The 12,016-nt window shown below is 38.0% G+C and overlaps 1 protein-coding gene across 1 annotated transcript; it reads left to right on the top strand.

The window, feature by feature from the left end:
* Positions 1 to 8,339: 8,339 nt before the first annotated feature.
* Positions 8,340 to 11,923, top strand: abraa (actin binding Rho activating protein a). The gene is made up of 2 exons (XM_058402155.1): positions 8,340 to 8,944; positions 9,760 to 11,923. The coding sequence occupies exons 1-2, from the start codon at positions 8,402 to 8,404 to the stop codon at positions 10,195 to 10,197; spliced, it is 981 nt and encodes a 326-aa protein (XP_058258138.1). The 5' UTR covers positions 8,340 to 8,401; the 3' UTR covers positions 10,198 to 11,923.
* The last annotated feature ends 93 nt before the right edge of the window (positions 11,924 to 12,016 follow it).

Below are 12,016 nucleotides of genomic sequence, written 5' to 3'. Positions count from 1 at the left end.
CTGAGTAATTAGTCTGAATATTACATAAGAGCCAACCAGCTCCAGAAAACATCTCACCTCCTTTATTAGGTGTTAGCCAGGCTGACTTGCTGTAGTCTTATCAATTTGGGGATGCACATGCTCACATACTGTAATTCCACCAGTCCAGTAGAACAGTTTTTTGGGTTTGCAGTGAGTTCTGCCTATCTCAGTGAGTACTTTATCTCCTGGTGCAAATTCCCTATTATAGGGATGGAAATTATGTTCTTGTGCAAATTTCCCATTGATAACTGCCCTAGTGTGTGTAGCCCTGCTCTCAGGTCAAGAACATATTGAATATTGTTTTAACTAGTAGAAGGTCCCGTCCGAGATGAGGGCCGCGTTGAGAATGAACCTGGCAAGGACCCAGTTCCGTTCCTCAGGCCCATAGCCCTCCCAGTCCACAAGATATTGTAGGCCACATCCTCAACAGCAAGACCTGAACAGTTTGCGAACGGTTTATGCTACCCCGTCAACGACCCAAGGAGGAGGGGGAGGGCAGGAGGGGGGTGAAAGAGGGCAGTTAACAAGGCATCTAACCTGGGAGGCATGAAAGGTGCGATTGATGCAGTGCATGGTTGAGGGCAGGTGCAGCCTGACCGCAAAGGGATTGACAAGCTTGGTAATGAGATAAGAGGCCAATAAACCCGGGGAAAAGCTTATGGGATGTGGTCTTGATGGGGATGTGCCTGGTAGAAAGTATCTCTGTAACTCTGAGAGTTCCACAGTCTCTAACTCTATGTGCCATGTTGAACTTCCAGTGACCAGTATGAGAGCGTGTGAGAGCGATAACACCAAATTTAACATGCCTGCTCCCCATTCACACCTGAGACCTTGTAACACTAACAAGTCACATGATACCGGGGAGGGTAAATGGCTAATTGGGCCCAACTTGGACATTTCCACAGGGGTGTACTCACTTTTATTGCCAACAGTTTAGACATTAATGGCTGTGTGTTGAGTTATTTTGAGGGGACAGCAAATTTACACTGTTATACAGGCTGTACACTCACTACTTTACATTGTAGCAGAGTGTCATTTCTTCAGTGTTGTCACATGAAAAGATATAATAAAATATTTACAAAAATGTGAGGGGTGTACTCACTTTTGTGAGATACTGTATAGAAATTCCACAGTCTGACTAGCAGACAGGAGTTGAGAAAGGTGGATGAAATGGGTAGCTTTGGAGAAGTAGTCCACCACAGTCAAAATGCATGAGTTCCCTCCTGACACCGGAGAGGTCAGGAAACTCCTCCCTAGGAATGGATGTCACCGAGTCGATAGCAGCCGAGCGGAGGCAGGAAGTGAGACAGGAAGGGCTCCAATCAATAATGGTATCCTTGACCCAGTCAATATGAGGGTTGTGTCGAGTCAGCCAGGAGCACACCAGGACAATGCAATATATGCAACACAGTGCGATGAGAGATGGGTTCTAGGTTGGAGGAGAGCACCTTGGCAGTTTGAAGCTGGTGCAGCTCTTCTGGGTCTATAATTAGCTGAATTATTCAGTTTATTATTCAGATTCAGTCAAGCAATAGGCCGCTAAAGGCCAGGGAACCCAAGAGCAGACAATAGAGTGAAAATCCACTTAGAAGGAAAAAATCCAGGAAACAAAATCACCAAATCGCACGAGAAGCATGGAGTGAGGAGTAGAGGTCAGAGATACATTTAAAGACAGGTAGCAATATTGGGAATGAGAATGAGAGCAGGTGCATGAGGTGCTACAGTGAAGAGAGGAACACAGCGGGAACAAAACTCAGAGCAGGTGCAGGTGCGATATTGCCACGGGTCGTGACACTCCGGTACATTCAGTTAAAGCTAAAACACACATTTATCTTTTGTTGGACTTCCATCCATGTTCATAGGACAGCAGCAAACTAGATAATTATCATTGTATATTTTATTCCTATACTTTTGGTGACTCTGATGAAATAGGGTTTGCAATGATAATCCTGAAGGAGGCCTATCTTAACATAGGCATCTTGCCAGAACACAGGAGACTCCCCAAATTTGCTTTCCACATCTACCCTCTTGGGAGCTCTCAGTGGTCCTTGAGGCACTTCTCTAAGCCCCCTTTGAGCTAATGGAGTGTCTAATTGAGTCCTCTAAAGTGTTTCTGACCCTGGAAATAGCTCTGCTATTAGCTGTCCAGTCTTTCTGCAGGTCTTCAGGCTACTTGGACCTGGACCTGGACTTCTGAATCCTGGGTCTTACAGGGCTAATGGTGCTCTGCTCCTGGTTCCTTCATGCCCTTTCATGACCTCTGGGACAGACATCTTCTGGCATGTGGTGCCATTGGTATTGACATTTCCATAGCATCAGCCATGATTCAGCTTTGAGTTCCCTGAGAAGCCAGAGTAATATGATGTAGATGCCCTTTTATGGTCTTGCTGGCATGCTCAGATTGCTGGCATGCTCAGATTGGCATGCTCAGACATGCTGGTCATGCTCAGTCACATGACCTACATGAGCTGATAAATTGACATGATTTTACACATAGCTTCAGAAGCAAATTCCGCAAAGAAGTGTTCCCATAGCATCAGCCATGACACAGAGTCTTGTTCCCATTTCAGGGAACCGGGTTACATATGAAACCTGGTGTACATTGTATAGATAATAATATTTAATAAGTGGGCTTCAGCAGGATTCAAATAGTAACTTAACTTTAAACTTAATCATTTTTATTCTGTTTCTATACTTCTGTTAAAAGCACTATGCAAATATATAAATTGAATTGAATTGATAAAGCCCAGCAACAGTCACAAGCTAGGGCTTGGTTCAGCAAAGCACTCAATGCAGGAAGTGGCCATCCAGAGCCTGGACCTGGATTGCAGACGGTTCGGTCTCGATGCCCAGTTGATGAGCCAGTTCCTCATCAAGAAATCCAGAGTCCAGGAAGGCTGCCAGTTTTTTGTTCTGGTCACCAACACTGATACAGCGTTTTGAAAGACCCCATGAGTGTTGGCTCACCACTGGCTCCTCCTTAAATGGTGAGCCCTTTCTTTTGCTGGGCAGGATATGAATGATGTGTCCTGCTTCTCCACAGTAAAGACAGAGACCATTTGCCCATTGTCTTTCCTTCTTTGCAGGAGGCAGGTGATGTGGCCAATGTCCATGGGTTGGGCATAAGATGGAGGCATGAAGATGGAGATGATATAGGCCACCTTGGAGTGCTCGGAGGGGAACAACTATGGTTGTAGCTCAAACACCATGACATACAAATAACCAATAATAAATCCATGCAAAGGCTCTGTATGGAAAAACAAAGGTAAATCCAGTGAAAGCAAAAATGTCCAGGGCAGAATAATCCAGAGGGTAATCTGTAATCAGAGTCAAACAGACCAATAATCCAACTGATCAGCAAACAGAGCAATGCAGTACAGGCAGAAGCAGAAAACGAGAAAACAGGCAGGGTCAGAATTACAGACAAGAAAATGGCAGGATGACTAGCTGAGTAAGAGGCAAACCATCTGGTGAAGAATGTCAAGTTTGTACTTTCACCAAAATATGTACATTATTTTTTTACACATATAGTTACCATGAAATATATTGCTCAAAAAATGAAGGGAACATTTAATAATCACAGTATAACATCAAGTCAATTAAACTTCAGGGATATCAATATGTCTAGTTAGGAAGTGATTGTGAATGGAATCTGCACCTTAGTGTGAGGAACAGGAAGAGCCCTACAAAATAACCTCCAGCAGGAGGTGAGGGTGCATGTTTCCTCACATTCCCCAGACCTGAATTCAACTGAGAACCTCTTGGACATTATGTATCTCAGCATCCAAAGCCACCAAGTAGCACCACAGACTGTCCAGGTGCTCACTGATGCCCTGATCCAGGTCTGGGATGAGATTCCCCAGGATATCATCCTCCATCTCATTAGGAGCATGCCTAGACATTGTAGGGAGTGTATGGGGGCCATACACACTACTGTTTTTCATTGTGATTTTAAATACAGCCCATGGTGGGCAGATGATTTTGGTTTCTATTGACTACTGTCACATCATTTTATCAAAAAATTACACAATGTATATAAGTAAAAGTTGATTTTTTTTTTCACGGAAATCCAATTTATAAGTGTTCTCTTATTTTTTGAGCAGTGTATAAAGCTTACAGTGTGTGTAAAAATGCTATATAGCTAAGAAGGCTGGTATCCTTTAACATCTGCAAAAAGCTGCTGCAGATGATCTATCAGACTGTTGTGGCGAGTGCCCTCTTCTATGCGGCAGTGTGCTGGGGAGGCAGCATCAAGAAGAAGGATGCCTCACGTCTGGACAAGCTGGTGAGGAAGGCGAGCTCAATTGTGGGCTCAGAACTGGACAGCCTGACATCAGTGGCAGAGAGGAGGGTGCTGAGCAGGCTCCTGTCCATCATGGACAATCCATTTCATCCACTGTACAGAATCATCTCCAGACAGAGAAGCAGCTTCAGTGACAGGTTGCTGTCACTGCCCTGCTCCACTGAAAGACTGAGGAGGTTGTTCCTCCCCCATACCATGTGACTCTTTAATTCCACTCAGGGTGGGCAGAGTCAGTGCTGACACTACTCTATGTCCTGGACTGTACAATAAACAACACACTACGCACAATACACTCCGGTTTGCACAGAACTCTTCAATACACTGAGATTTGCACAGGACTCAAACATGCAGTTTTTGCACATAAACAGTTTTTGCACATCACCTCAGTAGGTCTGTACCTTTAAACTCTTGTTTTTTGCACAATACATCTTGTATTCCTTAAATCTCTGTATTTAGTATTTTTTGCTATATTTTGTTAAATTGTGTAATATTTTGTTATTTGTTATATTTTTTGTTACATTTTTGTACCCTTAAATTCGGGTATTTTTGTACTTTTTGTTATGTTCCTTCTTATTTTATCTATTACCTGTATTGCTGGAAGCTGTAAATTTCCCTTTGGGATGAATAAAGTATCTATCTATCTATCTATCTATCTATCTATCTATCTATCTATCTATCTATCTATCTATCTATCTATCTATCTATCTATCTATCTATCTATCTATCTATCTAATGCAACTTACTCTCACTGTATAGTTTAGTAGAAAGGCAAATAGGGGTCAGGAAAGTGCAATAAATATAATGGTAGAACAAAGTTAGAATGATGTCACTGAATGACATCATGGTGTTGCAGATAGCATACCAGTGTGTGTGGGTCAGTTATTTTTAGGTAAAGGCTCTGACACTAAAAATTGTTTCTACATTTGGTAGACATTTTCTTGACGTTATCGGATAGACATTTGTCATCGTTTGTCACAGTAATTTATATTAAGCAGTTTATCATTAAATTTAAATGTAAGCGTTTAAGTGTATTTATTTATATAAGGGAATCTTTATTCTTACTCTTTTGCCAAGTCCTTATTTTTAATGAGCATTCTTAATAATTTTTTTGGAGGAATTTGGGAGGCTTTCATGCCAAAGTTACAGACAGGGTAAGGTAAAAATAGTGCATTGTGATTTTAGTTGATGTGCAGACTTTTGTAGGTCCGTATATAGAAATCTAGAAGGAGAGAAAAATGTTTGCCATTGTAATAGTATTAAATATACGTCAAATAGCAACCCATTAACAGCCTATGGAAATCATGATTAGCTCTACATTGTTAATATGAGGAAAGAAATATTGATGCCAGTGTATACTCATCATGTTCACATTTTGCTTTCATCCCAGCAAAGCCAAAAGAAAAATAACACAGAAAAGTAACAAGAGAGGAACATCAGAATTTAAATGAAACCAGAAAGAGGCATGCATCCAAAATAGCTAATATGGTGTACATTAAGCACAAAAGGGATTACAAAATCAGAGGTGATATTGGGGTAGACAAACAAACATTCTCCTTTACCCAGGGATTGGCAAAATTTATAAGAATGTAAATCAGCTCATGCTGCTTATTTAAATAGTTCATTACTGCTCAAGGAATTGTGCTATTCATTGCTATCAGTCTATTATATTTCCTGTTATATGTTTTCTTCGTGTTTTGTTATTCCTGTTCCCTAACATTTGTAGAGCAGTATTCACAATCTACACTGATCAGCCATAACATTATGACCACCTGCCTAAAATTGTGTACATGGAACAGGGAACATGTTTCCTTGTGAGACATAAAGGGAAATTCACAAAAAAAAATGTGAATTTCCCTTTGGGATGAATAAAGTATCTATCTATCTATCTATCTATCTATCTATCTATCTATCTATCTATCTATCTATCTATCTATCTATCTATCTATCTATCTATCTATCTAGACTGAATCTTAGTTCTAGCATTTTTTTGTTTTTCCTCATGAGTTAAACTCTATTGTATCTAATGTACTGATTGTGCGTTTTCAGTGTTTTCCTAAGCCATACTTTTATTTTATTTAATATTGTCCTAAAACTCATAAATAAAGTTAGCAGCAGATTCTTTAAATCCTGTAAGTTGTGAGGTGTGGCCTCCATGGATCAGACTTGTTTGTCTAGCACATCCCACAGATGCTCGATTACTGTATATTGAGATCTGGGGAATTTGGCGGCCAAGTCAACATCTCAAACTCATTGTTGTGCTCATCAAACAATTCCTGAACCATTTTTGTTTTGTGGCACAGCGCATTATCCTGCTGAAAGAGGCCACAGCCATCAGGGAATACTGTTTCCATGAAAGGGTGTTCATGGTCTGCAACATTGCTTAGATAGGTGGTACATGTCAAAGTGATATGCATGATATATACTGACCACTGCAGTTCGGGAACACCCCACAAGAGCTGTTGTTTTGGAGATGCTCTGATCCAGTTGACTAGCCATCACAGTTTGGCCCTTGTCAAACTCACTCAAATCCTAATGCCCATTTTTCCTGTTTCTAACACATAAACTTTGAGGACAAAATGTTCACTTGATGCCTAATGTATCCCACCCACTAACAGATGCCATAATGAGGAGATAATCAGCGTTATTCACTTCACCTGTCAGTGTCTGATCGGTGTTTTATACAAAGTACATGAAACAGATGCTGCTTTAAACAGTATGTATGTTTTTATTATTATAATTATTTTTTTCTGAGGTTAGGTAGTACTGAGGTTATAATGTAAGTAACACATATTTCAGGAAGAGACATTTGCTGGATGAGTTAAGCCGTTAATTACTGTAAATATTATTAAACTTAAGAGGTCACCTCTTGACCATACAGAGGCAATCTGCTCTGACAAGTTGTGTTAACTTTTGTATTCTTTTTTTTTTTCTGTTAGTATTTTTATTAGTAGGAATCATGATGACAGTAGCTTCCCATATTGATTGTGGTTTTTATATGGTGATTGCTACTCCCCAACTCACCTTAGCTGCTGACTCTTGTGCTCATTTGGATATTGCAATACACAAAATTTTCTGGTTTGTGGAATATCATCCAGTTACAGTGATATTTGCATCACTCCTACATATACTGCCTAAGTATTGATCACTCTGTTTATAAACTTATTATTAATACTATTAATAATTAATTATAGAAATAAGCAATAAAGTTCACAACCTGATTATTTTGGAGTGGAAAAGATTTTTTTAGACATTTGTTTAAAAACATTTAGGGCATCTATGAATAAAGTGCAGATGAGGAGCTTCAATTTAATCTGTTGTTCATGTCATTGACTGAAGGATCCTTTTTCTTGATATTATGTTAATAATAATATCTAAGTTCCAATTTTAATCTCACAAAGATACAGTGTATTTGCTATATTCTGCTCTAGTGTAAATGTTTATAGTGCAACTGCAGTATTAAGCTGTAGTGTTGTAGGAGGTGTAACAGACTTGATGTTAGACCTTGGCTTATTCCAGATTTATTATGTGTGACTCTCATATTTAAAATAGCCTGGATCATGCCTTCAGAACAGGCATGTGTATCAATCAACAGAGGCATGCACATTTACAGCAACAGCCAAGCAGCAAAAATAGACTATCACACACAGAGTGCTGGCAAGCTACAAAAATATCCAGTGGCATAGGATACTACCTCAAAGAATTTCATTTTGTGTGCATAGGTGTCTCAATATTTCTGTGAACTTGTTAACTATATATGTCACCCATACACCCAGCACCCACAAACAAGATCATAAATATATATTTATATATACCTAATATACCTAATACCTATATATATATACATATGTCAGAAAGTGGGCAGGAGTGAGGCTATTTATTCTTAATGTCTTAGGAAGGTCACCTGTTGTTCCATGGCACCATGTGCATTAAAGGAATGTTGTACCTCCCACTGCTCAGAGTTCCTCCTTTCTTGTGTTGTATTAAAAGCATGTGCTCCTCTGAGTCATACACATCCTTTACCACACATGCTTAAACTTCAGTTCTCTACTGAATACTATCTGCATCAGTGGATTAATCATGAGTTCCACTCAGGAGTGTCAATCTTCTGGCAGAACAGTAAAAAAGATCAAGGTGGCCAGCACTACGACTAAAAGCCGGGTTAAAGTGAACATGGGAAAACAAGACACTATCCCTTCAGTCTGGCTGCCTGACTCTATTTTTGAGGAAGAAAAAGAGAAGGAAACAGAGAAGAGCAAGCTCCTAGTCACGCCTCAAGTTTTCACAGTCAGTGATCAAGTGACTGGGGACTGTAAGATTAAAACAGGTATGGTGCAAAAAAACATAACACCAAAACTCAGCGAGGGAAACCATGATCTGGTGAACTCTATCAAGGATAAAATCCATGCTGCCCCAGGGGAGCCAAGAAACTTCATGAGCAATGATTCTCTCAACAGGAAACACCACTGTGAAAAGAAGACAATTGGACAGAAGGAAGAACGAAAAATGGGGTCATGTTGCAGTAGTTTAGATGCAGAGGATAGTGGACTTGGGGAAGATGCAGCTCTAAGTGACAATGATCAAATTGAGGTCAAAAAGAAAACACCTATTAACAGACCCAAGGTATATTGTACAATTTACTTTATTAGGTTAGCAATATTTCTATACTGGTGCGGTTGTGTAATTGAAGAAAAAAGGGTTAGTAATTTTAATGAATTAATTGTTTGAAGCAAAGTTAATATATATAGTATATTAATAAATATAATAATATAATAGCGATTTATTTTATTATAAACCAACACCAGTGGCAACTGTATATATAAAAATGAATCACAATGAATATTTGTTTCAAATATGTAAATATGTTGAGTAAATATGTTAGATTTTTTAATGTCTTGCAAAGTACAACGCATGGCTTCCTGTACTCAAGAAAATTAAGTGTCACTCTGCCATGCTGGTACAGGTATCTCTAATTTCATGAGATACATTCCCTTGTGTGTATATCAGTAGTTGGAATATGTGCTAATTTAACACTTAATGAAAAGTATTAGCTAATGTGTCAAGATGGCCAAAAATACTTGGTGGTACTGTACATAATGATAAAGTTCTAATTCTTTGACTCTTCAATCATAATTCTGTAGTTAACTGAGGCGTATTGCGAATCTACAAGTTGCTATTTTGTGCCCAGAAATGAAAATGCCTGCACCAAAGAACAATTGCAAATTGAGCAGTGACATTGAAAATGGACTGACACAGTGGAATTTCCCAGATTAATTTGGTGCAGAATTAAGCTCAAAGTATTGTTTGGTGGGACCAACACTTGACAAACCCCTAGTATTATTCTGATTTCAATTACAGTCTTAAGAACCATGTCCCAGTTTCTAAAACCTGATATTGTGAATGTTCACTATTTATGATATCTATTTTATTCATTTCAGATTAAGGTGACTACAATGCGGGATCTGATGAACAAATGGCAGACATTTGCTGACGAGCATGTGGAGGGTCAGAAACTCAACCCTTTTAGTGAGGACTTTGATTATAATCATGCCATGACTGTAAAACTCCATAAGGGACAACTGGGCTATGGGTACCCCAAAGAGGGCTCCAAAACAGCCCAGCGAGCTGAACGTGCCAAGAAACATATCCACCGGGAAATGGATGAGATGTGCTACATAATCCGCAATATGGGACAGATGGACAAAGAAGGTCATATTTATGTCACTTTTGGTCGACTCTTTGATCACTATGTTAAGATCTCTGATAAGGTGGTGGGGATTTTGCTTCGATGCCGCAAACACAAGATGGTGGACTTTGAAGGTGAAATGTTATGGCAGGGACAAGATGATTATGTTAAAATCAGGCTGCTGGTATGAATTTGGAGTGCTGAAAAAAAGTCAGGTTTATTTATTTATTTATTTATTTATTTATTTATTTATTTATTTATTTATTGATTGATTGATTGATTGATTGATTGATTGTTTATTTTTATATGAACTGTTTAACTCTGCAGTGAAACCAAAAGGTAAAAAGCAGAGGTAAAATTGTGTCTAGGACATTTTTTATACCATTACTCTGGGTTATTATTTTTGTTTGTTTCTGCCCTTTTTTTTCTTTTTTTTTTTTTTAAAAATTCAGTTGGTTCTGTAGTGTGCCTCCTTTTTATTTAAATGATACTAGTCTGTTCCCAGGAGAACTTAAAAAACAAAAATATAAACATTTAAAAAATGATTAATAAAAATGAAAAGGTAAAAATGCCAGCACTTTCAACATCATCTGTGATTTCTGGCTCTCCTACAGATCCTAAATATCTGACACATTTTTTGAGTTCATATTTGATTCAAGCTATAGAAGCACAAAGGATGAACTTGTTCAATTATTCTTTTTTCTGCCATTTATAGGTTTACTAGGTTTTCTAGAATGAATGAATGAACCCTGTAAATGTGTTTACACAACTATTGCACAACTATTTCTATTCCCATGTTTTAGATCAGTGGAGAGTTACCAAATTGGTTTAAGGATGAAAAAAAGTTTATTTGGTAGCACAGGTTAGTCATTTTCTTTGATTGATACTTTGCAAAAAAAAAAAAAAAGTTTCAAATACTGTCACAGAGCAAATTCCATTTGCAGAAAGTACAGACTACATAATATTATCATAAACTGATCATGGAAATGTTAGCTAAACCTAATGGAACAGACTATGAACACTATGTTCCTCAATAGGGTTATTATTTAAAATATCCATGGTATCTTTATATTATTCTATTGTTCTATATTCTATTCTATATTCTGTTGGTTCTATTTTTTTCTCTTATTATTATTAACAATAAATTAATGATTAACGATAATACCAAAAAGTAATTTTATTGCGCATTTCACAATGCTAATATAATCTGACAAATAAATTTGTGTTGTTATTTAATAAAATGTAATTGTTATTCAAGTAATGTAATTGTTGGTGAACTGCTGTGACATAAAAGAAATAAAGCACTACAGGGCATGCCACATGCATTACAGGGCATGCATTACAACTAACTAAAGTTTTCTATAACAGCACAAAACAATTTTCATTTAATCAAAATGCTTAATCAAAAAACATCAGTTCACTAACCTCACCGGCCTGCTTTAACTCCTGAATAAAATCCCACTGGAAGAAGGTGTATCAATCTGAGATTGAAGCTCCACTGTTTCTCTGCCATAGTTCCAAGTGGAGTTCTAGTATGTGCATCTGATTATTCTTAGTCCTTGCTTGTTGTGTTTGTTTTGTTTTTAGTTGTTTTTAGTCATTGTCCTGTCTTACTTCCTTCAGCATTTTAGTTACTTCCTGTTATTGACAGTTTCATTGTCCGTTTGTGTTTACTTACTGGCCTCTATTCTGTTTTGTGATTTGATTTGGTCGATTTATTGCATAATATATTCCATTTATCTATGTTCCAAGTCTTATCTTGTTATAGATGCAGCATGGACGTTTACTAACTGCTAGGCAATATTATATACTTTAGATCTTGTTTTCCCCATTTTGTTTTTTAGAATGTTTAGAATAATGATAATAAAAAAAAACTAGTAATGCAATTAGCCAATGCAACCAGTCAAATCAGATGGCTGTTGTCTTTATTTGCAGTATACAGTCTTTGAGGCTAAGCAGACCCTTAATTGAGATTCATGTCACCATATACATGTATATGTACCACACAA

This window comes from Hemibagrus wyckioides, linkage group LG11 (assembly GCF_019097595.1).
Source record: "Hemibagrus wyckioides isolate EC202008001 linkage group LG11, SWU_Hwy_1.0, whole genome shotgun sequence".
Lineage (NCBI taxonomy): Eukaryota > Metazoa > Chordata > Actinopteri > Siluriformes > Bagridae > Hemibagrus > Hemibagrus wyckioides.
This window is presented reverse-complemented; position numbering and strand designations above follow the sequence as displayed.